The sequence below is a fragment of the Poecile atricapillus genome, chromosome 12 (genome assembly GCF_030490865.1).
Source record: "Poecile atricapillus isolate bPoeAtr1 chromosome 12, bPoeAtr1.hap1, whole genome shotgun sequence".
Classification (NCBI taxonomy): domain Eukaryota; kingdom Metazoa; phylum Chordata; class Aves; order Passeriformes; family Paridae; genus Poecile; species Poecile atricapillus.
In genome coordinates, this window is record NC_081260.1 from 3,131,637 (window position 1) to 3,158,706 (window position 27,070).

The window sequence follows — 27,070 nt, forward strand, 5'->3', positions numbered from 1 at the left end:
CACCCCTTGACTGTTTCTTGCAAGTAAACAACAAGGATCCAAACAACACCTGCAGAGGTTGTTTTCCCTCTCCAAGGACTGTTTGGATTCCTCCTTATGATTTTTCAGGCCAGAGTGAGAACCTTGTGTGACTGAGTTTCACACAGGCCCAAGCTAATGTCTGAAGCCTAAAAAACTCTTATTTGACCATTGTCAGTAAAAAATTATACTGAGTTTCTGTCATTGTGAGTCGTGGTGGTCCCTTGGTGCTTCCCTTTAAGGTGGGGTTGCTCAGGGGGGTGGTAAGAATACAACATCTTAAAAAGGGATGGGGAGCTTTTCCCGTGATGGCCCTTTGGAAGCTGTGCTGTCACTGATGCCTGGTTCTCCTCCCTCACAGGTTGCCTGGTCACTATGAACCATGGCCCAGCTATATTACAAAAAGGTCAACTTCTCCCCGTACCGAGACCGGATCCCACTCCAGATCGTGCGAGCGGAGGCAGAGCTCTCGTCGGAAGAGAAAGCCTACCTCAGTGCTGTGGAGAAGGGGGACTATGCCAGTGTGAAACATGCCTTGCAGGAGGCAGAGATCTACTACAACATCAACATTAACTGCATGGATCCTCTGGGGCGCAGTGCCCTCCTAATAGCCATAGAGAATGAGAACCTGGAGATCATGGAGCTGCTGCTGAGCCACAGCGTCTACGTGGGGGATGCTCTGCTCTACGCGATACGGAAGGAGGTGGTGGGAGCTGTGGAGCTGCTGCTCAATTACAGGAAGCCCAGTGGTGAAAAACAGGTTGGTTGAGTGTTCCTGTTCAGTTTTGAGCCTTAGGGAAAGTGCTGCTGCTCAGAGCAAAGTCCTTGCTGTTGTTCCATGGCTTTAAATGCCCAGAGCATCCCTGTTTGGATGGTAATTCTCCAGCCTGAGCAAACACGTTCTGCCTGACTTAAACACCCAGTTTTTTCTCTTTCACTCAGTGTTCTTTCCAGCCCCACAGTGTTTGTGGACACACTGATTTATAGGTTGATTTATAGATGAGCACTTTCCAAAGGAATTTGTGGCTCTCTGAAATTATATTACAATCTGTAAATATGAACTATTGCCACGCTGTTGTGCTGATATTAAGTGGAATTGCTTTTCATAAGTAAATCCTCAAAGCACACAAGCTTATTTACAACTGCAAGCAAGCAAGCAGCCTGCTGGGTTTCAGTTCTTCGCTTCGTAGTGCAGACAGATCCTCTTGGTCTCCCTCTCCAGAGAGCTCCAGGGCAGAAATGCTGAGGCAGGACATAACTTACAGCAGTGACTTGTAGGAAGGATCCTTAGCTGCAAAACCATCCCTAAGTTACATAAGGATCTTGTGGAAAATCCTGAATCCTATCACTTCAAGTGTCACCTTTTGCATGATCCCAACGGTTTTTTGTTTTCTGGGTTTTTTTTCTTCTCATTTGTAACCACTACTGCCAATAACTAGAATAATTTATGTACATTGCTGACCACTGATAATTTTTGTGTATTCACTGCTTAGAATGGAACATCCAAAACTTGGATAATCCTTATATATCAGGCCTCCTTTTGAAGGGAACATATCCCTCTGCATGTGAAAGATTAGTACCAGTCAATCATAGAAGAAAATGTTTTCAATGCAATGGCCCCTTAGCACATAGTTTTTCAATAGTCATTTTAACAATAAGGATCAACCCTGGTGGAATTCAAGAGTGCTCAGCTTATTATCTAGAAATGGCAGCATTGTGCATGCTTGTAGCAATGTGATTCTAATGTGTGGTTTAAAAACTAGAGAGGTAATGAAACTCCTCTGTCTGACCTAAGAATTGAAATGTTAGTACTGAGTTTTAGTCTGGCAAAATGTAAGTAGCAAAATACAGATTACCCATTAAGAATGAGCCATTTTTTCCTTGGTCTTCGAGAAATTTGAGCATCCTGCAGCTCAGCAGGACAGAAAGCACTGGAAAACAGATTTTTTTCAGTGGCATGAGGAATTGCTACTGATTACAGCAGGCTAATGACAGGTCTCAAGTTTCTCCTGAAATGTCATGGGAAGCAAATGGTGGGATTCATGGGGGTTTCTGTAACATCCCTTGAATGCCAAACCTTGTGTCCACTCAAATCCACAGCTCTGCTGCCTTAACTGGACAGAGACAGAGGTCCGTGAAATGAGGCTGATAAATTACAGCTGAAATTCAGCTCCAGTGTCTCTAGTTCAGTGATCCATTTCATAGAAGGCCTGTTCTATTTTTTGTTATCTCTGTGCCAGCATTCCTTCTGTAGCTAGAATTGTATCTGCTTGCAGGGTTTACAACTTGGAGAGCATGTGTGGGGGAGAAAAGATGCAGTGCCAGCTTCAGCTTTATTTACCAGGTTTGTTACAAGACCAGATTTCGTCAGTGTATTTTAAACTAGCACTGGCTTGGTGCAAGATTCTATGAACAAACTCGGATTAACTTCCCTGGCTGGGGTTCAGGCTCTTCTGGAGACTGAAGAAAATGTTTGCTGGTAGAGGGCTGCAGGACTGGACTTCCCTTTCAGCTGTTTCACTGACTGCTCATGCAGTGATGGTGATTTATTTGCTGATGAACATTTATTTCATGTGCAGTGATAAGACAGGCTGGGCCAAAGTTGGTTATTTTGTCAAATCACAAAGCTGTTACAGGAGGGGTTTCTGAACACAGGTTCCTGATGCTAATTCCACAGCAGTATCAATATACATTCATTAATTTCCTTGCTGGACCCTTTCTCAAAAGGTCCTTTGGGAACCCCACACCTTATTGCTTTCACAAAAAGCACCTGATAAAGCAGATTAGCACAGCTTTGTCCTCATCAGCTACTTACATGTTCTAAAACATGTAGAAACCCTTTTGCTTTTTTGTTCCAGTAGTAAAAAAAATCGCACCTGATAGGAAGGTTTCTGTCTGGCTGTGAAATTTGTAAGACAGTATCACTGCACTTCTTATATATTAGGTTTAGTGTAATCTGTTAATTAAATGTGCAGAGGGTTCAGTTTGTGTGGGGAGAGCTTCTTGGCTCGGTGTTTGCCATCAGGGACTGGCTGTCTCTGCTGCACTCTGGGCAGAGGTGCAGGAGCAGCATCCTCCAATTGCCCCATGTTAAATGTTCATTCAGCTGAACCTGGGCTCTGGGAGAACCTGTTGGTTCCATTTTCCTGCTGCCTGTTGTTGTTTGTCTCTCTCCCAAAGCCTGGTGTCTCTCTCTGGCTGTTCCTATTTGCGTCTGTTCACATCAGCTCGGTTAATTGTTGTCTTTGCATCTCGAAAGCAGCTGAGCAGCATCATCCAGCATAAATCCATTTCATGGGTGTGTATCTTCAGCCTTATCAGCGTGCCACAATCCCCACAGCAACTCCCACAGGCTGTCTCATTCCAGCCTCTCGTGGACTTACAGTGGCTGGGGCTGGTTAGGGGAAGAGATGCCCAAAACAAGGCAGAAAACCGTGGGCCCTTGCAGACTCACCAGCTTCACTCTCCAGCCACAGGAGAGCTCCACAGCCGGCTCTGAGAGCTGCCCGAGGGGGAAGAGCTCTGCTCTCCACCTGCACCGTGACCTTTTCAGGGAGCAGAAGTTAAAAACCTTTCAAACACACGTAGTGACCTTTGCCGTGCTCCTTCTGCCCGAGAATCAGGGTCTCATTGATGATGTAAGGGGAGGGGGATGGATGGATGGATGGATGGATGGATGGATGGATGGATGGATGGATGGATGGATGGATGGATGGATGAAGGGGTTGGGTGGCTCAGAGGCTCAGATCCTGTTATTAAGTGAATATTTATGAGTCATTATTCTGCAAACCTTTGCTAGAGCTGCTGTTGAAGCACCATTTCCTGCGAAGACAGTGGCAGGGGTAAGCCACAGCTGTAACTATAACAACCCCGCTGCAGCCAGGAGCAAATTGCTGTGTTTCCATGTGGAGCCTGGAGAGCTGGGAGCATGAACACCTCGCTCCAGAGGCTGCTGCAGAGCACAGGAGAGATTAGCAGTGATGTGCTCGAGTAGATGTGGTTCTTTTTAGGTTTATTATCTCCAAGGCGAGGTTTGTGGGCTATTTTGAGATCTCCTCAAATCTGTGCTGCCCAGTCCAGGAAATTCAGAGCTGTGGTTTTGGGTGCTGAGCTTTGAGCCTGCTGGTGAAGCTGGGGAGGAGGCTTCACCACTTACAGGCAGGATAATGCTAATAAACTTACAGCTGCTTTGAAAGATGCTGTTGGGAGATTTTGGGGTCAGTGACACAGTCACCATGGTGCAACCACGGGAAGAGCACAGAGATGTTCTGATGTGCTTCACCCCAAGAGAGAGAGTAAAGCCCAGGCTTGAGCGACCCATCCTCCTCTTCAGTAACCAAAGAGCTCCCCTAATATTGTGATTTTTACAAGTTAACTTTTAATTTCCAAGTGTTACATAATTTACTTCAATTACTCCTCAAAGCTTTTTATAAACCATATTTCCCCTTGACCAGTCCCACAGCTGATCACTTAAACCATAGCACAGCTTTTCTCCCAAACTCATGACAGGGTTTGGAAATCAAGCAGCCTATTCATGAATATTAAGAGGAATGACAAAACAAAGTAATATTTGTGGAACCAGGGGGGTGTGAGAGAGTGGCTTTTCCTGCAGAGGTTTGTAGCCAGCAAACATGCCTTTTCCAGGAAATAAAAGTGAGCCTGATCTGGAGCTGTGATAGTTATTGTTTGATTTTCTGGGTGGTGCAGAGGCTGATGTTGTACTGCACAGTGGCAGAGGAGTAATACAGGTGTACTTGGCATGGCAATCCATCCTAAGTGATGAGTGTCATTTAAATAAGACAACAAACCACCAAATAAGCATCAGAAAGAGCAGGGATAGGCTTGAAATAGCAAAAATTAGCACCTGCAGATGTAGTATCGAATTTGGCCCGGGCTTTTATCTTTGGGGATGGAAATGTTAAAATTCAAACTTGTCTGTGCATGGGACAGGTCCAGTACATGCAATGGCAAAACAAGGCAGAAGGCACACAGCAAAAACAGAGATCTGGCTGGGTCCTGTGGGGTTGGAATTAACTGGGAACTTTATTGTTTTTTTCTTAATTCAGAACTACTGTACGAGCAGGAGAATGTGTATATGAAGCCTATTGAATGAATTCTCCTACCTTGTGAAATCTTCTGTCTTTCAATCTATTTGATCTTTGAATTTTGCTAGGTTTTTTCTTTTCTTAAAAGTGCTATCAGATGGGTTTTTTACACTATACAAACATCAATACAGTGGGTTATGTTTTCAGCCAAGCTGGAGACTGTGCCTAACCTTCGCCAGCAAAAAGCAGGAAATTTCTGTCTGAAAACTCCCAATTTCCCCCCCTATTTGATTCACCCTCAATTTACCATAATAGCTGTATTTCCTGACACTTGGAAACCTGTTGAAATCAGTACAAATTTTTCCAGATGAGGGGTTTGGAGGCCCATTTATTGCAAGCTGCTTGGGTGAATTGTGTGGAGCGGTGGCAGCAGCCCCCTGAAGGTGCGTCACCACTCTGTGTCCTCCTGCCAGGGCAGGACATGGTCTGTGCTGCCTGCTGAGCCCTCCTTCCTTCTTCAGGGAGCTGTAATCAGTCATCTCAATTACTCCAGTTCTAAGCACCTCCACGGTGGCTTTTCTTCACAACAATCAGAGCTGACATCAGCTGTTTACACAAGGAAGGGTACGAGCATCTCTCTGGTATCTGGCAAACTTAGCGATCTGCTCTCGTGGCAGATGGCTCCAAATTAAGCTGCTTCACAGATGGGACTACAAATGCAATTCCTCAATAATGAGGATGAAAAGGGAAAAAGGGATCTTAGGATTTATGGTTCCCATGGTCCAAAGGCCTTCTGAACCAATGTGATCCATATGTATTCCAAAAGGAGTTTACAGCCTCTGCAAGGGTATGGTTGTGAGGAGGAAACTAGAGAGAAAAAAAGGCAAGTTTTCAGTCTTAGTGGCTAATCATCAGTTGGATGGAAGACTGCTGCTCTGGATAGTGTTAGTGAACCTAAAACTTGACCTCAAAGATCCTCTTTTAGGTGAGGTGATGAGTGAAAATCCACCTTCATCTTTTTCAGATCCCACAGATCAACAGCCTTTTGTGAAAAAGAAAATGAAGGCTGTATTAAACCACTTTATTCTTACCCAAATCCAGTAACTTCCTTGACACAATGTGATTTAGCTTAATTTCCCTACTCACACAGGGGTTTTGTCCAGTGTGCAGAAAGCAGGGTAAAGTTTAACCCTTACCACTGAGAGCCCTTGATTCTGCTGGTACGAGCTCACTGCCAGCCCTGTGCTGCCACTGATGGGACTGTTTGAGTCAAAAAAACCAGTTCAATTCTCAAAAATCTCACTATGTAAAATCCAGATTGTTCAGGCAGTTGGAAAGAGGAGAGGTTTAGGAGAAGGCATCTGTATCAAGGAATTGTGTGGAAGTTCTGAGCTGTGTTTGTGGAGCTCTGTAAGGCAGAGGGGAACAGGGTGTGACTGGAGCCAGTCATTTCAACATTGATAGGATGGGTCCAAAGTGAAAAGGAAAGGCTGAACCTGGTTAGGAACACTCCTGAGCAAGAGGAGGTTCTGAAGAACAGAAATAAGAAAATAGAATTAAGAAAAATATGGCCACAAGTTCTCAGTGTGGAAGTATTTGAAAGGCATAATAAGGAAGAAGGATCATGTCTGAAAACAGAGAAGCAGCTTCAAAGCCTAATGGCTCCTTTAGCACCCAAGCTTTTCATTATTTTTATTGATGCAGTAATAATTCACAGTTATGGTTAACATGCCTTTGACACTGGTGGCTGCCTTCAAAATGAATTCCATCTAATTAAACTAAACAACAGAGAAATCAAAGATAACTTCAGCTAATGATTACATTTAACTGTGAAATTCCTTCCTCCCTCCCCATTGCTTCGGTCCCCAAATAATCTTAAATCTAGGTGAGAAAGAACTGGGGTGAAACATCTCCTGGACTCAGCAAGCAGCATCAGGATTAAGGCAGTGACAGATAGCAGATTTCTGACAGTGGCAATAAGGCACAGGCTCCTTCTCCTGGGTCAACACAAAGTCTGTGATTATTTCCTAGGATGCTGGTGGGGGTCAAGCCAAGAACTGCATCACAGCGTGCACAAACATGCCATGCTTGTAATTGAATGTATAGACAGGTGAGAAGTCAGGAATTACCCAAGATGCTTCCCAGAGAATTGTCTTTACTGATCTGTAGGAGTGTTCTTAGCACTTGCCCGCTCTGGGCACACTGTACAGTGAATTTTCAGTCAGATGAGATGGGTTCTCAGGATTCAGCTGGGTGGATGAACTATTATAGGGGGAAAAAAATCCTGTTTGTGATGCTACACAAGTAAACTTCTGGGCTCTCTGTAGACCTCTGGATTAAGGAGTTTAGTTTCAAAAAACCATATTATCTACCCAGCATCCATGAATGTGCCTACTGTACCCACCTCCCTTTGCTCCTAAGCCCCAATTACAGCATCCCCTGGCATCAGCCAGCACGTGTTTGCTTCTAGTCTGTGTGAATCCCCAAAGCCAGAAGTTTGACATGGCTGTTCAGATACTCTGATACAGATTTGTGGGAGATTCTTCCTGGTGCAACAGTCATAACACATTTTTTTTCCAAGGGAAGCTTCTCTCTGTGGGAAAAGTGAATGTAACAAATTACAGGCTCCTCCAAAACAAAGCTCTGGGGTCTATAAAGATCTGGGAGGAACTGCAGGGCAGCTTAGCAGGAGTCCCTCAGCCCTTACCTGGCTGTTGAACAGAGCTGTGCTGGGCTGGCACAGTCACATTTATGGCTTGTTTATCCCAGTATGAGCAGTATTTTGCTATCCCATGGCAAAACACTGCCTGGTGGGGCAGCCCTTTGGTGGCAGCGGTGGTGGAATATCAAAAAGGCGCTGACTGGGAGCAGTATTTCTTGTCTCTGAATTGCTGCAGCGAGGGAACGCTGTGAGCCAAGGTCTTTGCTCTGTCATTGCCTTGGGAGGATGCTGGAAAACTGCTGGAGAGGCTCAGGGCCATGTGAATTGTTGGTACTTAATTCAGGGCAGGGAGAGAGGGCTAGTGTGCTCCAAGTACTCCTCAGGCAGGAGATGATGAGGCAGTGCCAGGCTCTGCAGCATCAGGGGCACAGCATTACCTAGAGCCTTTCAACTCCCTAGCACTGAGAATATCAGAGGAAGTTGCTGCCTGAGTGGGAATAAAGGAAGATCACAGCCACACAAGTTTTTATTTTTTTTCCTCGTGCAAACCCCTGCCACCTGTCTAGGTTGCCATTTCTTTGCTGTTGCAGACTCTGGGGTCTTTTCAGAAGCTCACAGCGTCTTCTTGGTTGGTAAAACAGCAGTGCCAAAAGCAAAGCTTAGTAGTCAAAATGGGGAATAATGAACCTCCTGGTCTGTGAGCATCAGGATGTGTTTTGTGCACCATCAGGCAGCGCTGGGCTGGCGCCAGATGCAGTAATTCATTCCTCTCCCTGACACTGTCTCATGATCCAATCTGATTTAACTTTTTTATTTTTCTAAAGGAATGTGATTGAATATGAACACAACCCAAGGAAAAAGCCCTCCCTCTTCAAGCCCTGTTAGCAAGATATTACCTCACCTAAACTTAATGAAACATCTCTCATCCGCACAAGGTGATAAATTACAGGAAGAAGGGATGTTTTATGTACAAAGATGATCTAAAAGGCTGTAGATAGCATGATTATTAACCTATATTAGCACATCTTGTCCTTGTTACCACTAAGAATAGATAATACAGAGACCAAGAAGAATGAATCAAAAAGCTGGACAGCTCTTCCTCCCAGAATAATGCCTGAAAAATATTAGAAAATAGTAACTGTAATAAAATAAAGACTACCTTGAAGGCAGAGCCTGCAAATTTCCAGATAACCATGGGCTGTCTTTGTTTCATTTGGGTTTGGGTTCAGGGGAAAGCTTATCCGTAAAATGAAAAATATCTCAGATGCAGCAACATTCCAAAGTTCCTGGAGTAGTTAAGAAATTTATAAGACTGGATTAAGCAAGCTCTTTAATAAAATTAATTTCAAAGCTTAAAACCAGCATTAAAAATAAGGAATAAACCCTAATAACTTTTACTCAGAACAGCTGCTCCTATCACAGAATAGCTCTTAAAATGGTAATGAACAAAGGTGAAAAAGCCCAAACAAACAGCATTTTGTGTTTCCAAATGAGGGGAAAAAAAACCCCAGCCATCAGGAATATGCCAGCTAGTTTTCCTGTGCAGTCTTGAGGAGATAATTCAGTTCACTCCTCTGTCAGTCATCCTGGATTTACACCTGTGTTGTTGTCACAGTCTCAGGAAAAAGCTCCAGCAAGCAGCCAGGGAATCTCTGCATTTTGGGAAGATGCACAATATTGCATTTTTGGTAGACCCATGGGTCTTAGTCACTTAGACCATTTCATCAACTTCATTTTTTGGATTTTTTGGATTTGTGACGGTCCTGAGCTTTTGTGCTGTGTTTGTTCCACCTGCAGAAGTGTCCCCACTCAGTGAGCCCCAGCCTGTGCAGGTGTAGGATGGAGCTAAGGTTCCCTGGAGATAACATCACACAATATGTGATAAACTAGGACTACAACAAGGCTGGTAAAACATTCCTCACAGAGGAGAAGCCATAGCCAGGAGAGGCACACCACCACTCTGAGCAGGGATAGGCACTCACCAGCCAAGCTCCCTGCTGGATTCTGGGGCTCTCAAGTGCATCAGGGCATGGCAATTCGGGGCAAAGCGAGCTCAGGTTGCTCCAGCTCAGCAGGAGAGGTTCAAACACGAGGTAACTCTCTGGCAGTGTCCCTCTGTGACTCGCAGGATCAGCCACACTGACCGCACTCTTCCTTCATTTCGTCATCAAGTGCCTCATCGCATCTCCTGCAGAGAGAGGAGAGGGCTCAGGAGACAGAGACACAGAGACAGAGACACAGAGAGAGGGCTCTGTCTGCAGGAACTTGCCACAGGCCATTAAAATGCATATTTACCAAATCCTTTCCTCCCAAAGGCTCCTCTCCCAATCCCTCTTTTCTTTAATCCCCAGCAGAAGTTATTATGTAGCATCAGCCACAAATGGTGACATCTTTTGACAATCTTTCTGGCTGTGCTGCATTTCCTAAACACATGGCTGAACACAAGCTCTGATGCAGTTCTGCCACTGTCAAGTGCACTAGGTTTCAGTTCTGCTCTGAGAACTAATCCCTTGGGCCTACCTCCATTTTTAAACACATGGATAAGAAACCAAATTAAAACTGGAAGAGCCTAGAGCAGGTCTGTCTGTATTTTGCTTTTGTTTGCTGGTTGCAGAGAAGGATATTTGGTTATACAGATATCACAGATCTACTTTTTCACCTTCTTTCAGTAGCAGTGTATTACATTAATTAACAGTTAATAGCAGTTCTATGATTCTATGCTTTTTTTATTCAAAGATACCTATTTTAGTGTTAATGTGCACCATCTGGTAACCTTGTACCAGCATTTGGCTTGCTACAGGGCACTAAAAGGTACTAATTTTCACTGTTTTGCAGTACCAGTCTGAGGAGCAGAGATTTTATTTGGCTTTTACAGGCACATTTGTAAGTCACTGAGGAGATTTTAGACCAGAAAGAGCCTTTTCTTCAGCTGGGTATTCTGGGACAGCTGTATTGGAATCAGTGGAACACTTCAATAACAGCAGAGTTTGCCCATAAGTACATCTACAACAACGTGAGCCTTATGCCAAAGTTACAAAGATCATTAACAACCAGCACAAAAGCCCTCAAACTACATGACTTTTTTAGATAGCAGTTTGTGTTGCTCATTATATTTCATTAACCAAATGACATCTTTTCAGTCAATGAATTGCTCTTGAGAGAAAAAACACGAACTCCCTATTAACAGAAATACTGGCATCACTCTGATACCAGACGTGTCTCAAGGCATCTCTGGTTAAGATGCTGAGTTTAGTGAAGCCCACACCACCATTTCACCTAAAATAAATGCATTTATTTTATAAATTTATACAGCCATGTGCCATTTTCCCAGGGTCCCACATAGGTTTGCTTCCAGTGCCTGAAGAGAGCTCACAAGAAAGCTGTGTTATATTTGTAGCTTTCCACTGAGGCTTGCACAAGTTTATGTTGGCAATTAGAAAATCTTCTATAGCACACAGCTGAGTCAAAAAAAGTTATACAAGCTGAAAAGAATGCAGATTAATGTATTTACAGTTGATCATGGCTATACTTACAATGTATTGCACTGATCCAGGGGAGATGAGAGTTTACCAAATGCAGGTGGCTTGAAAACAGGGCAGTTCCAAATGTTACAGGTAAAAACACTCTGAGTTATTCGCAGACAAAATATTATTATCCATAGAAGGCAAAAGGTGCATTTCCATCTGTCTGTTAGTTTGGTTGAGGAGAATGTTTTTGAGCTGAATCTCCTTAGTTTTCCCATTTCTTGCTGTGTGGTTCACATTGCTGAGCAGTCTTGATGCATTTGAGCTGGGTTGCTTTTACACAACACTAAACCAGAGGACCTGCTCCAGGGACAGGTACCAAACTAGATTAAATGCAAAGTAAAACTCCTAAAATACCTACAACAAGGCCACCAGATCTTCAGTGCCAGCTTTTTTCCTTTTTTTTTTCCCTTCTGTAGTTTAATTCCTCTTACACTGTACTCATGACTAACAGCAGAGATTCCTGCTCTCTTTCAATCCGGAGCTCCTTTCCAGCAGTGCACTATTTTGCTGGAAAACTTATTTTTTCCATTCAGAGGAGGGCTTAGCTGTACTGAACAGCACTTTTATGTGAGCTAATCCTTCTCCTTTTAATGAATTAAGCTTGTTTCTTCACCCTCCTTTTCAAATAAAAGAGATTTTTCACTCACTGCAGCATCTTTCAGAGCAGCGGTGGTACAGGGGTAAGCAGGCCACCTTATGAGGATTAAGTCTAGGCAGATGATAACAAGGATTCAGTCACTTGTTGTTAATGGTAGCATTAATTTCTCAAATGAAAAGAACCAAGATGAACTGCAGAGAAGGCCTTTGCTCCCGTGCAGGTGGTGGCAGTGAGGTTCTGAAGGACTCGGGTTAGCAGCTGGTGTCAGGTGATGAGGTTAATGGAAAAGAGTTTTGTTTTTCTGGTCACTTAATGACAGTAACCTTGGAAGAGCTCAGCAGAGCCCTTGGGGTAGAATCAATTATTCCTCTTCTGCTTCCATCACTGCAAGTTAGCCCAAGACACAGGAGAAGCTGATCTGAGCAGGAACTCAACAGGGCAGAGCATCATAGGAGGAATATCAGCGCTGTTTGTGATCTCTGCTGTGAGACAAAACAGCCCTTGGGCAAAGGCTTTGCAGAGTCACAGGTCCAAAATGCATAGTTTAGGATGCAGGTTATCAGAATACACTGTGTGAGAAGACAACAAAAATATTTATCACAAGACAGGCAATTTTGGGCCAATTTGTGGCCTTTGGGCCAGGCAGACACAGAAAAGAGGCCACAGCAGGCCCTGGTCACACTGTCCCTGTTCTGTGCTCTGCTGGTTTGTTTTGCTGCCCAGAAATAGCTCCAGCTCCTGAGAGAGGAGGCTTTGCACTGATCTGCTCCTCCGTGTCTCAGCACCACCATTTCCTTCTGTATGCTTTAATTAAAAGTACTGTGAGCTGCCCAGGGAAACATGCCTTCCCTGCCCCTGCTGGAGTCCTCATGAGGCAGAGCTCTGTTTTGGGGGTGATAAAGCCAGAATAAGGGATGAGAGATCCCTTCATTCGATCCCAAACCTTGGGAAAGGCATTTTGAATGTCCCAGATCCATCTTTAGAAAGCCTCTGGAGCAGACAGGATTAGTGCTATCCCCACCTGTAACATCACTACCTTCTCCTCAAGCGCCCATTTCATGTTCCAAGCAACATGAATTCCTCATCTGTGTAAAGCTGAAAATCCTTTTTTGCAGCCCTGGGTACAATAACTTCCGTAGAGAAAAACAAGATTAAACTTGACAGTAATAGAAGTGGTAGAGGAGGAAAAGCGTTCTTCCTTTGAGGCACAGGTTCTGAGTACAGCAGCCAGTCACTGATTGAAAAAGGGCAGGAAGAAAGATAAATGCAGTTATATTCAAGCATCAGGTCTTAAAAAAAAAAAAATAAAAGCTTGTAAGAAAGAGAAAAAAGAAAACCCCACACCTTTCTCTTGACATTTAACAAACTACCTAAACGAGCTAAGCAAAGGAAAAGGAAGAGGGTGCAAGACCTTACACAGAGAGCTGCTTTCAGCCATTTGTTACTGGATATCTTAAGATACATTTATCCAGCCTTGCTAAGAGACACCAAGCCCTCCATGACCTACAGCAAATCCTCAGGACTGTTTTCTCTCCCTCCTGCGTCTGTGGGGACCAGCCTGCTTGGCAAAGCACACACCTGGGTGTCTGTGGGTCGCCAGGGATTTAAATCCTCGTGTGCCACATCCAGGGGAGCAGATTTGTTCCCCAAAATGCCTGCAGCCACCCAGTGAGCCCTGCTCTCGTGGCTGACCCTGCACCTCTCTGTGGTGAGCACCTTTGGGAGTTGTTGTCTGGCACGAACAATTCTGTCACGCTGTTGTCAGGGTTCCTTGATCAGTGTTGGCTCTTTAGTGCTCTACAGGCTCTGAACTCCCGGGAAACTCAGATTCTGAGGCTGGAGGTCTCATCAGGTGTATCCTACAGAGGGATTTCTTACCTCATGCTCCTCCATCACTGCTTTGCTTTTGGATTCAGGCAGAATGAGGAAGGTTTGCTGCTGCTAGGACCCTTTGGCATCTCCGAGATGCCTTTGACGTTCCCAAAGGGAAGCAGGCCCACTGTTCCCCCAGCCCAACCGTGCCCCCTGCAGCAGCAGGGATGTGCCAGTGGTGGAGAACAGAGTGTTTGAGTAGTGATTAACACACAACAAAGAGAGCTGCCTGCCTGCAAATGGAAACACACTGGGTGCTTGTGATGTAACAGCATTCCCATCTAATTTTACATTCTGCATATAGTAATAAGACACAACAGGGTGTGCATTAAGCTCATCTTTTGAGAAGTGCAGCGGTAGCTGAATAATGCACACCCTGGAGTGGCTTATTTGTAGTGGACTATGGCTCATTAATTTTACATTTAGTTTTTTTCAGATCCGTTTTTAAAAAAACCCACAAGTCTCTTCTGAGGGCAGTTATGTAATGTATCCTCACACTGAAAAATATTTTCAAATAAAAACAGTAGGCAAAAGTGAGAGTTTTGCCGAGCTGCAGACCAGGGTTTGGTGTGTTTGGTTTTGGGTTCTTGGTCTGCTGATGCAGACATATAGTGCAAATAATGGTAGTAATGAAAATCTATTCAGTGTTCACTCTTTTCTAGACTTTTCTTTCTTTTTGTGGAATTACCTGGGCCTTTTTTTCTTCTTTTTTTCCCCCCTCTTTTTTTCTTTTTTTTTTTTTTTCCCCCCTTCCATTTGGCATATGAGCCAATACCCATTTCAGACCAGATTCACATCTAAAGCATTTGGATGGGGATGGGACTGGCTTTTACACCAGACTAGGAACGAATGGTCAGGAGGCAGATTTGCAGGATTTGGGGGAAAATGGTTTTGCCAGAACAGCAGTGTGCAGATGAGCCAGCCTAAAACAGCATTTAAAGCACGGAGGGCATCATAAAAACCCTGTTTTGTTATGACATCCCTCCAAAAGCGTGAAGGAGTGACTGCTGAATTCTGCTGCTCCACGTGAGCTATGACTTTTTTCCCCTTGTGGTTTATGCCTCCATGCAGGTTCCAACCTTGATGATGGACACCCAGTTTTCGGAGTTCACTCCGGACATCACGCCCATCATGCTGGCGGCTCACACCAACAACTACGAGATCATCAAACTGCTTGTCCAAAGACGGGTGACAATCCCACGCCCACACCAGATCAGGTGCAACTGTGTGGAATGTGTCTCCAGCTCCGAGGTGGACAGCCTGAGGCATTCCAGGTCGAGGCTGAACATCTACAAAGCCTTAGCCAGCCCTTCGTTGATTGCCTTATCGAGCGAGGATCCCATCCTGACCGCCTTCCGCCTGGGCTGGGAGCTGAAGGAGCTGAGCAAGGTGGAAAACGAGTTCAAGGCTGAATATGAAGAGCTTTCACAGCAGTGCAAGCGTTTTGCTAAGGACCTTCTGGATCAAGCACGGAGTTCCCGGGAGCTGGAGATCATTCTCAATCACAGGGATGATCAAAGCGAAGAGCTGGATCCCCAAAAATGTCACGATTTGGCAAAGCTAAAGGTAGCAATAAAGTATCACCAGAAAGAGGTAAGAGCCGCCTAGCTGTGAAGGTATTGGGTGAAATAATTAATTTTTCGAGTTGCTGTGGGTTTGTGGAGTGTACATGGATTTTTGATGGGGTTTTTTGATGTGCACATGGATTAGGCACAAACCAGGAGGCTCGGGGCACCTTGGTGACAGCGTCAATCTGACAACAACTGAGGTCTGGGACTGGCACTTGTTGCAGTGGGCTGTGGCTTCTCCAGGAGCAATAATTTCTGTCCCAAAGCTACTTGAATCCCATCTCATTGTAACCCATGCCCCTGAACAGAGCAGCCTTCAGACATTTCCAGGTCTGCTCGCTCTGAAAGCTTTTCCCTTTTTGTACAGGAACCCGAAGCTAGAAGGGGTTGCCTGGCTCCTGAAGGCTGGAGTGCAGGAAATAATACAGCACACAATTCACCTCCTGCAGCCACCAAGCACTTCCAAGCACCCATTCAGCACTAACTCCAGAGGGCCAGAGATGGAACAGCAGCTAAAGAGAGCAGGAGAGGTTGGGAACACTCCCAGAGCCCCAGGTCTCCAAGTTACCAGCAGTTCTTGTGAAAACACTCGTGTGCTGCAAATATTTCTTCACACCTGTGACACCTCTTGATCCTCAGTCCATCTCTGTTTTAGGAACTGAGAAGCAATTCCCAGAAATTCAAACTCCTGCCCGTAGCTCCCAAGAGGGAAGCCGTACTTCAGCTAAAGGGCACAGAGCCTTTCAGAAGCCCTGATTTATAAGTTGATTCAATAAAGGCCATGAACCCCAGGAGAATGCTGACAAGAGTTTCATTAGCTGGCTCTGGATTTCCTTTCTCTTTCCAAATCCAGACAGAATTTAGGAGATGATATATTGCTGTTGGCCGGCGATGTTCCAGGTTATCTGAAGGAGGAATTTAGTTGCTTGGTTGAGGAACTGAATTTCAATGTGTATTACATATTTCTGTGTCTGGAGGGTCACCTGAGTGGCAGAAGATCCTGTCACATTCCTGTGTTCACTGTCTTCCCCACATCCAACAGTGACCCAGCGTGGTGTGATCCCTTTCACCTCCCTGCAGGGCTGCACGTGTCCTCCGAGGTACAAACAGCCAAGAGGTGAAAGATGCACATTTCCTTTCATCCTTTCAGCCTCCCCAGTGCCAGCCCCTCCATGCAATAAGCTGGAGCCAAAGCCCCAAACTTCCTGGGATGCAGCACTTGGCAGCTTCCTGCCCTTAGTGGGCTGCTCTGGGGGAATGTCAGCTCCCTGGTGTCACCTCAGGTTGTGGTTGTTGCTCTGTGACGCGCTTGGGTAACACCACAAGTGCTTCAGGGACGTGGACAATAGTGAAGAGCTACTCTGGAGAAGGACAGCCCAGGTAATCAGGTCAATATTCATGGAATCTAAGAAGGAGCAGAGATTCTACTTCTGTTTTTCTGGGCCTGGCAGGGTCAGACTCTGCAGCCACAAGCTCCAGGTTGCCCCAGCGCTGCTGTGTGCAGCTCACTGCTGGTCCCTGTGTCACTGGTGGCATCCAGGTGTAAATCTGTGCCTGCTCTTGTGTTCTCGCTCAGAAGCTGCAAATCCGAAGCAGCTCTCTGTGTTTGAAATGTGCTGAACAGTCCTGAAGCTTTTTTATTTTAAATTTTTTAATCGTTGCTTGCTTTCTTGACAGTTTTCATCTTTTTTCTTTTTTTTTTTTTTTGGGCGTATTTGACTGAATTCCAAGCATATGGACAAATTCCATGTTTTGTGACATATTCATGACAGTTCCAGCCTAAAAATGACAGCAAATACGCTCTGTGTTGCCAGCTAAACTCAGTTCTGTTTTCAGGTGGAATTCTGGTGGGCAGGGGCAGATTGAATGAGGTTGGGAAAGCAGCTACTGAACCCTGTCATCCCACCTGGTTATTCACAAAAACCCTGAAGGGTGGCTGGCGTTTTCTTATCATAATAATTAGGCCATCTTATAATGGTAATTAGCACAACACAAAACATCAGGCAAGATACAAACATCCTTGCCAGCTTCTGAAGAAGTGAGTAGGAACCTTTGCCAGGGAGACAGTGAGAAATGGTTTTTAATCCTGACTGGAGAGTATCAGACAGAGAGAATTTTTGTGGGGACAGGAGGGAAAATTTTGGTTTGGTTTTCATGCAAGACAGTTCTGCGGAGAAAAACAGCAGACTTTTAAAAGTAGATCATCTTGTTCTGCTGAAGCTTTTTATGTCTTAATGTTAAATGGGATTGGATTGGGTGGAGAAGCTTTTTACACCTTAACACTGCCAAAGATAAAAGTCAAATCTCTGGTAGCCTAAGAGAAAAATCCAATGTGGACTTGGTTTATTTTCTGGGCTGTCAATTGTTACTGCAGTTCTTAGTTCTTTGTATTCAGCACAAAGAATGTGTAATTTCATATTGATTTCAGACAAATTTCCTGCAGCTTTCTTTTCTTTTTGAATGAAATAAACTTGAAAATTTCTACCCAAAATATGAAATGATTCCATTTCAGCTTAGTCAGGCAGATAAGGTCAATTTCAAGATTCTTTTCAGAGAAGCTGTTAAGGGGAGATGGGTGAAGAGATCATGGGGTTTGTCTTTCCAAAGGCTAAAAAAAAATCTTCCATTATCTTTTGGTTTTTGTTTTGTTTTTTCCCAAAAAACCCCTTGGGGAGGTGCAAGTTTTGGCTACTCCCAAACAGGACCCAACCTAAATATTTTATAAACTGAGAAACATGTTGCTCATGAGGAAGAAGACCGTTCTTCTTTGGAGGAGGGCCAAAACAATGGAGAATAAATTTGTTGCTTTTCCTGTTTGTTTTTAATAAGCCTGTAAATCCAAGGTAAATGACTGTTTACACAGAAGAGGGAAAAAAAAAATCAATTACGCAGGAAAGATTAAAATATGCCCTAAGGTAGCTTTGCAGTATATTTTATGGCAGTAAGTGGTAAAAACATGCTGTGCAATGTTCTCAAGCTCCCTCTCTCTTCTCATGTCAAGTGTAGCATGGTTGTGTCCTCAGTTTCAACTTACTGTGATCATTCTTCTAGAAGATGGGAAGGATTTAATAGCTGAGATATCTGATTGCATGGCAGTCACAAAACCTGAGGGAGAAAATGAGGACAGCACGGTGGAACACGATGAGTGAGACCCCACATCAATTCTCTCAGTCCAGTGTTAAAGACATTATTTTCCAAGGATCACAGTAATTAAGGTCTAAGAGACCAGCAGGCTTTTCATAAACGCTCTGTAGCGTGTGTGCCATTTGTCTTCACATTATTACTTTTCTACTTCTTTTATTCATGACTAATTTTGGAAGGAGAAAGGGTACTGAGGGCCTAATAGGAAAAGGCACAGCTCAGCTGTTGAGGATCAGTCTTCACTGTGCTCTCCCAGCACCAAATTAGCTCTGCATTTGTTAATTTGTTTGCATTTCTAAGAAAAGATAGGGAAAAGTCATCTCTTAGGATCTTGCCAGTCTCGTAAAGCACAGTTGTGTGTACAGGGTGTGTGGCTGGGTGAGGGAATCAGGGCAGAAGCAGCATGCAAAGAGAATTTTGATGTCCTTTAAGCTTTTTTTCTTTGCCAATAATGTAAAACAACCATAGTGTAGCAGTGAGTCAGGTCTAAAAGGGCAGATTTCTGCTCATATTTAACATTCTGCTGAGCCACAAGAACAGCAATACACATTCAGCTTATTCCCGCTTTCCTGCTCTCCACCACAGGTCATTCACATCTCCAAAATGAAGTGAAACATCACAGTAGTGGGGGTTTTAATGCATTTTTCTGGTGCTGGCAGGTTTAGTTTATGTGTCTGTAAGATGTCTACACAATGCAAGGCACTCAGAAAAAACCCCCATTATTTTATCTATTACTGTCTTGCTTAGCATGTCCACAGAATTAGATCAAAGGAGTGCAGAGAGAAATTCCATCTCAGAAACCCTTAACCTCTGTCTCTCTTCCTCACTGTGCTCTCATCAAATGGCAGGAAAGGACAGAAGTAGAACTGTTTGCTTTTTTCATTTAAAAACGGTGCTCTTTGCCGTTTTTCTCTTCAGGATGAAGCTTCAACAGTTTCAGTCCTTTTTTTTTTTTTTTTTATTATTTTTTATTTTTTTTTCCAGGACATTTACATAGACAAGCACCTCCTGAGATGCAGTTCTGAAGTGAATGAATAATCATTCCTGCCATGTCGCATATTTTTCCGCTGTGTCTTGACTCTTGTCAACTGTGTGGCTGCAGTCAGAAGCACAGCATCCCTCTCCAGGGAGCATGCATAAACCTGGGAAATTTCTGAGGGCACTTCACTTAGTGCATAAAAAGAGCTTATAAAAATATCAGAGATGCATGAAAAATGAAGTGTGAGGTCTGTGGAAATCAAAGCTCGTCGCCTGCACCTTGTTTACCCGTTTTGAAAGCCGTTCAGGTATCTTGATGGATGGCCACAGATCTTTCTTTGCTCGCAGGCAAAGCTCAGTTATTCTCCTGTGGGTTTGTCTGTTTTCTTGCCATACTGCCTGGAGGAATAATGATACAGGGCTGAATATTTGTATTGTGCTCTTTAAAGGCACAATGAAAAGTCTTGCTTGAGCCTGCACAGCTCAGAAGAGTAATAAAGAGGCTTTTACTTCCAGATTTCTAGAAGGAAATCAGGTCGTGAAAAGATCTTTATTAGGACTAGGTGAGGGAAGCAGAGCTGCTCCTTGTGGAAGCTTTTCTTGGTTTTTAGTCACCTGGAACACCCATATTTCTTAGTGTGGCCCATGGTGAGGACGGCGTGGTCTGTCCTGTGCCACAAACCCGAACATAAATTCGGGGATTTCAAAAGCACTGAGTGTCCAAATGTGACCTTCCCTTTTCCAGCAGCCATCCTTTCATTTGTTCATTGTTGTCTGCAGCCGTGTTCCCATCTGCTGTGTGAGCAGAGGCCTGTGCTAAATGAAGCTGTTTTCTCTCAAACTCCATCCCAGCAGCATTCCACCACCTCAGAAAATCTCCTGTGGACGTGGCACTAACTGAGCTGTTATCAGCAGCCTCAGAGGCAGAATTTGGGGTGGCAGGTGAGGAGATTTGTCTATATTTGCACCTCTAAAAGAGCCATCCCTGCTGATCACTGGTGGTGCATGACTCAGAGCCCCTCCTCTACGGGCTTGTGCAGTTGCCAAATCTCTTTGTTCAGTTTGGGAAATTGTCACAGAAATCCAACCTGTACAGCTGCATCATCGTGTTACAAAAATTAGGACAAGTGGCACTTAAATCTTAACTCCTTTCCGAACTTGGAAGAAGAAATAATGTTCAGAGGGCTGATGGTTCAGTGCTTTGACAAAGTGGACTGGAATGTTTATTGGAGGGAACAGCATTATTTGGTACATCGTTCACGTAACGCCAGAATGTTCTCACTTGATGAAGGTTAGCCACATATTGCAGCTGTCACGGAACAGAACTGCAGAACACTGTCTTTTGACAGCAAAATCATCTCTGACTAATCTTGTCATGCACCAATTTGAAAAAGCACCCTAAGACTGGTATGTAGGTCAAGGACAAGGACTTGGATTATGGTGATGTGCAGCAGGCAGAAAATGCCAGGATCATTCTTTGAGTAATTTTTGGTGTCCTGTGCCTCTCACTTAATGATCCCTTGGACAAAGACGGGAAATATGTTGAAAGCTAAAGAGGTTGCCACTGTTTTAACAGGGTTCAAGAGTGATTTAGTGAGTTTGACAGTACTCCCTTAACTTCATGTTTCCCATCAGTCTTTTTGCCAGCCAGAGAAGAGGCTTGGGAAGCCAAAGCTGAAGTAGGGGATATGATTGATGGGCTTTCTGTAGACAACAGGAACTGGAGAGGAGAAATGATGCCTTGTGTGTTGCGACAGCCAAGCATTCAGCGTCCCCACATCTGAAGGGCTGAAGTGTACTTAGAGTCAGCTTTATGTCAGTGGAGAAGAGCAAATCATGATGTTTCATACTTGGAATAACACTCTGAAATAATAAACTCTGGGGAAAAAATGTGGGCATGGATTCTCATTTGGATGTAGAAGTGATCATTGTTGTTTACCTGATTTCTGGGAATTTCAACTTCACTCCTGTGGCTTAGAGAAGCGAGTTATGAAGCTCCATTCAGAAAAGAGCTGAGGCTGCACACTCCTCTCTCCTCATGTATCAATCAGGCCCATCACCACCTCACAGGTGGCTCCAGGAGAAGTGAGATGAATAGATGGCTTTGTCATCACACCCCCCCAAACTGAGCTCTTGTGCAGACTGACATTTCAAAGTTGTGACTGCAGTTTTTGTTCTTATTCTCTCCAAACCCCAGCTGGCTGAATAAACTTCCCCCAGCAAAGCGTGTGTTCTGCCAGGGTGATACAACCCAGGAGCAGGGGTAGCCTTTGGAGGCTCCCAAGGAGGTGAGAAGTGTTTGTAGTGTGTTGCTCTGCTCTTTAGTGGATATTGGAGTAAATTTACTCATTCGGGAGAAGGTAAGGCAGAAAGGAAAAGGAATCCAAAATTACACAGCTTCAGCGTAAACGTGTCTCAGGTCAGACAGGAAGCAAAGGAAAACTAATTTTGGGACTTTTTATTAACACTAATCGGGTAAAGTAGGTATGTATTTTAAAATACTCATAAATGGCTTTTTAAATTTTCATGTTTGCTTTACTTACCACTTATTTAATGTAAATGTTAGTAATTCACTCGAGACAATGAGCCCAGCCTTTTACTTAAAAGTCAATACCTTCCCCACTTCTGCTAAAGCCCCTGAGAGCTCCCAGTATCCACTTCCAAAAATCTGTAACTCCTGAAGTGCTGCCTGAAAGAGCACTCAGGAAATGCTGATAGATTTGTCTGTAAAAACCACATTTTTTAGTGTTTTTCCAGTGCTTCTGTGCCCGATATCCCCTGTTCAGCTCTTGGGACCCAGGTGTGTGTTGGGAATTAAGTCCCTGTGGGGTGGATTGCTCATATTCAGCCCCTCACCTGGAATTCCAGCCCAAAGCTCCTGCATCTTTGTAAGAGACCTGTATCCTGGGATGTTTTCTGGGATGCATCCCTCAGGAATGTATTTATCAACTCTACTCTGCTGTCTGCTTGAATAAATACCGAAGAGTTGTGGTTCTGTTGGGTTCTTGCTCAGGGTCCGGCCCAGAGGAACCTGTTCTGCTTCACCTTGTCTTGATTCAGTGCAGAATTTAATGCACCTAAACCCTGATGACACAGGCCATAAATATAAATACAAACCCACAGCTAAACACACATTTGAGCACTCTGGGTATAGATGGATTTCATTTCAAGTTTAAAGACTTTATGATTGCTTCTTCCATGGGTAGGTGTCCAGGATTTGCAAGCATCTATCTTTGTCCTAGGATATGTGGGACCTTTTCATTAAAATATTTAAGCCAATCCAACTTGAAGGCGTTAAACCCACGAATTTTGATGGAACAGTGGCAGGATTTTAGGGGTTATTCACTCTTTCCTTTTGTCAGCATTCACCTCATTGCTGAATTTCCAATTGCTACCACTTAAGCTGAGTTCATGTCTGCTGCCACCAGAGAGATCTATTATGGATAGGAGACCTTTAGTTAAGATTCATGTGTCATCATAATTTAAAATATTTTAAGGACAGATTAAACTAAATTCCTGTCTAATTTGAGGCCATATGTTCATCTGTGGAGGATCTGGAGTTTGTTTTATTCACCAGCTGAGGGTTTGAGCAGTTTGGGTAGCACCTGCTCTTCTTGAAGGGCTGGTCCAGCTCAGCCGTGTGATCTCCTTCATGGCAGGAATGCTGCCATGTGGATTTTCATCAGTGCTTTGCTGCTGCTACTCACAGCTGTGGTTTTGATAGGATATTCATCCTGCAGAAAAAATAGATTATGTCTTGGAAGTGTCAGATGAAGAATGTTGTGTAGTCCCTTTCCCCCACATTACACAGCCCCCCCTCCAACTACTTTGTCTGATTTCTCCTTATTTTTTTTTCCCCCTCTTGCAGAAAGTACTTAATTAACAGGATGAACAGCCATTAGGTGTTTACCCTCTGCAGCTCACACTTCGGCAGCAGAATGTAAATAACTTTGCAGTCATTAACAAGGTTGAACTTTAAAAAGAAATGTGCTACAAAAGAGGGTTTTCTTATTCATCCCACTGTTTGCAACACTGCAAACTTGAGGAGGCTGGCATTTCTTCTCCAGAATATGTGGTCTCACAGGGCTCACTGGCTCTCTGCTGCAGGCATCAAATTAGGCCACACAGAATTTCTCTCTCCTGTCTTGGGCTAATTTAGAAATGAGGCTCTTTGACTATTGCCCACTGGAATTTCCCTTAAGAGCAGTCAGCCTGATGCAACCACCACATTTCCATTCTTCCTCAGATCTTGTTCTTGGTAAGAACGGGGGCAGAGGAGTTGGTGTGGCCCTGGAAACGCGTGGAGGACGGCAATGGCATTTCTGCTTTTCATGGGAGACAAGGATTCCCTTGAATTCTGCATTCTTCACAGACCTCTCTAAGATACGCTGCTGCATCAGACACTGCACACAGGCTGCAAAATCTAGCTCTGTTCCTGAGAAAATCTGCCTTTCCAAAGCTTCAGTTGTGGGGGGCAGCACCATGCAGTATTATCCAGTGGTTTGAGATGCTCTGGGCTGCAGTGATGTTGGTCTGACCTATTGAGAGGAGTGTCAGGTGGGAGCTAAAGGTAATTTCACAGCTCCCATTGCCACGTTTGGCTCTCACTGGTGACCTCCCTGGGAGCTGCTGGAGCTGACTGATAAAAGAACTTGGTCCTGCTTATTAAGACAGAGCTCTGCAGTTCCAAATTAGTGGTTATTCATCTATGAAGAGCATTCGCCCTCACCATCCGCAGCAAGAGTACAGACAAGAGCTCCAACAAACTCCAAACAAGAGGCTGTTGGCAGCAGTCAAGATAATCAGAATAAAGGCAGAGGGATGCTGTGCTCAGCCCCTGTGATGTCTATCAGGGAGCTATTTCAGTTGCTCCCTGAGGCATTCACATCTCAGCCCATCTGTGTCTGATCCTAAGTTACTTATGATTGTGAGAGATCAGGGATTTCCCCATAGATGAGGGGAGGCAGAGTGGAACATAATTTCTGTGTTTGACAGCATGCAGAAAGCATTTAATTCCTGAGGAGTGAAATTTAGGTGACTTAAAAATATCAGTAAAGATTAGTTATTAAGGAAAAGACATTCCATCCAGCAGCTGCTTTTTTCCCCTTAAAAATATCCCCCTTGGTATAGGATTAGGTGGCAATGAGCATGATGAACATGGAAAATGAAATTCTCTAATAGCAAAATCCACCTGCAAGCCAAATGTTACACAAAGACCCTGGCAAGGCTGAGAGAAGAGAAAGAGAAATAAAAGACTTTGTACTGCAGTAATCTCTAGAGTGCTTCCCAACTATGACTGGAGCTGCTGATCTCACTTCTTGGAAAGGCAAGGATATTTATCCCTATTTTCACAAGCCAGGGGACTGAGCACCTTGCTCACAGGTATCACAGGGGTGCTGTGCACACAAGGAGGGACTCTGAGTTGCATCTTTCCTCCCTGTGAGCTGTATCCTCAGCTAGGGACGGGTTCTGCTCAACGAGGTAATGGACAGGGAAGTTGTTTTTGGGATTAGCTCCTCCAGAAATGCATGTGGGGACCACCCTGGACAATGTTTTTTGTGCAAGCACAGGCTTGGGTGCTTCTGTGGTGATTTAACCCCAGCCAGCAGCTCAGCCCCAGGAGCCACTCGCCCACTCCTGCCAGTGGGATGAGGGAGAGAACTGGAAGAGAAAAGTGAGAAAAACCCGTGGGCTGAGATAAAGACAGTTTGAACAGGTGCAGCAAAAGCCATGTGTGCAAGCAAAGCAAAACAAGGGATTCATTCAGTGCTTCCCATGGGCGGGCAGGCAGGAGCTCAGCCATCCCCAGGGCTCCATCAGGTGTCACAGTGGCTCAGGAACACAAACACCCCCCACTTCCCCCTTCTCCCCCAGCTTTATGTGCTGAGGGTGATGCCACATGCTCTGGGGTACCCCTGTGGTCAGCTGGGACCAGCTGTCCTGGCCGTGTCCCCCAGCTCCTTGTGCCCCCCGAGCTCCTCAGTGGTGAGGGTGAGGAGCAGGAAAGGCCCTGGCTGTGTGTAATCCCTGCTCAGTGATAACTCAAACATCCCAGTGTTACCAGCCCTGTTTCCTGCACAGAGCCAAACCCAGCTGCTGTGAGGAAAATTAACTCTACCCCAGCCAAACCCTACCCAGCAGCAGATGTTTAGTTCCTGCATTCGCTGAACTGAGAATAAATGCCACCTCTTGGTGACATTTCTTTTCACTAATGCAGCTGTCAGAACATTCTCCACCCTGTCTGGGGGGTGATGTCTTGTGCTGCTCTTTGTGGTAGAGGCTGGAGGCTCCTGTAATGCAGTCCTTGGATAAAATGCTCGTTAAGTGCTGGAGAAATAGTGTTTGATATTTGTATGTTCTCTTAGCAGAGCTTCTGGTGCAGTGCATCTGCCTCTGACTCTGGACCATCCACAAAACTGGGACAAAATGCAGGTTTTTTCCTGCTTTTCATTGTGCAGAAACTGTAACTGATGCCAAACCCTGTCACACACGGTACATTCATGTGAAATGATAAAAGGCTGTGATGTACACAGGGACTATTTCAGTCTGTGGCACATGAAAGGCTTTGCAAAAATGTGAAAAAACCACATTTGGGGTTACTTAGGTGGAAAATTAACTTTCAGGAAAAGCCTTGGTGTAAGTAGCGGTGTTGAAGATGTCAAGTTGCTTTTCCAGTTCTCTGCTCCGCTATTTGCAGAGTAGAAATTTCTTTAACTTTATGGAGAAATTTGAAATGATGGAGGCCAACAAAAGTTCCACAATATTACCAGAGTTTCAGGGTACTTCACACCCAAAAGAATATATTTTTGTATTTTGTGTGCATTGATTTAGCACCATGACTCCTAGACAATCTTTAATTCATTCAGTGATTTTGTCTGGTCAATGAATTTGGGGGTTTAGTTTAATTAACAGCACCTAGAAGCAAACTCACCAAAAACCAATAAATTCTTTAGGCAGCACACCAGTGGCTTAGTTTGCTTCTTCATTGCAATTCAGAATTCCAATGTTTTTGCACGCTGGAAATTTTGTTTTGCAGACAATTACACTACTGGAGATAAAAGCATCAAGTGCTTACTGATTTTAAATCTGTGATTAATAAGTTGGACTAATACAAGTTAGTAAAAGTCTACTTTGGTGAGTGCTTGGCCTTACCTTTAATAAACACAGCATTTGGTGGTTTATGACATTAGGGAGTCTCTTTGTGTGGTGTGCTCAAATTTCCCTTGGGCAAATTTCATTGAGGTTGGGACCAGCTTGATTGGAAAATTTAATGGCTTTTTCCATTTCCATTCCCTTTTGCCAATCTGCTCTTTAAAGCTGCTCTTTCATGATGTGTGAATTTGTCTCCATTTGAAGAACTAACATCAGATACAACTGAGAAAGCAGATTTTAGAAATGAGCTATTAGGCAGAGAAGAGGCACTTTTAAGAGGCTTGCAAGTTGCACAGCAACCAGAAGAACATATAGTCATTTGATTTCTCAAATGACTTTGACTTTGACTCAAGGGAAAAACAGTTTTATTCTCCCCTCAGAGCTTTCTATCATATGTGATAAAGAAAAAATGTGTTTATAACATTTTCTCCCTCAAAAAAAAAAAAAAAGAAAAAAAGAATTAAAAAAAAAAGAAAAAAAGAAAAAGTTGTGCCTCATCTCAGAGAAGC

General features: G+C 44.2%; 1 protein-coding gene across 1 annotated transcript in view; it reads left to right on the forward strand.

Moving 5' to 3' along the window:
- The first annotated feature begins 400 nt into the window (after positions 1–400).
- TRPC5 (transient receptor potential cation channel subfamily C member 5) overlaps positions 401–27,070 on the forward strand; it is a 63,886-nt gene continuing 37,216 nt past the window's right edge. The window contains exons 1-2 of the mRNA XM_058847892.1: positions 401–778; positions 14,794–15,315. Of these exons, the coding sequence (XP_058703875.1) occupies positions 401–778; positions 14,794–15,315 (900 nt within the window). The remainder of the gene's footprint in view (positions 779–14,793; positions 15,316–27,070) is intronic.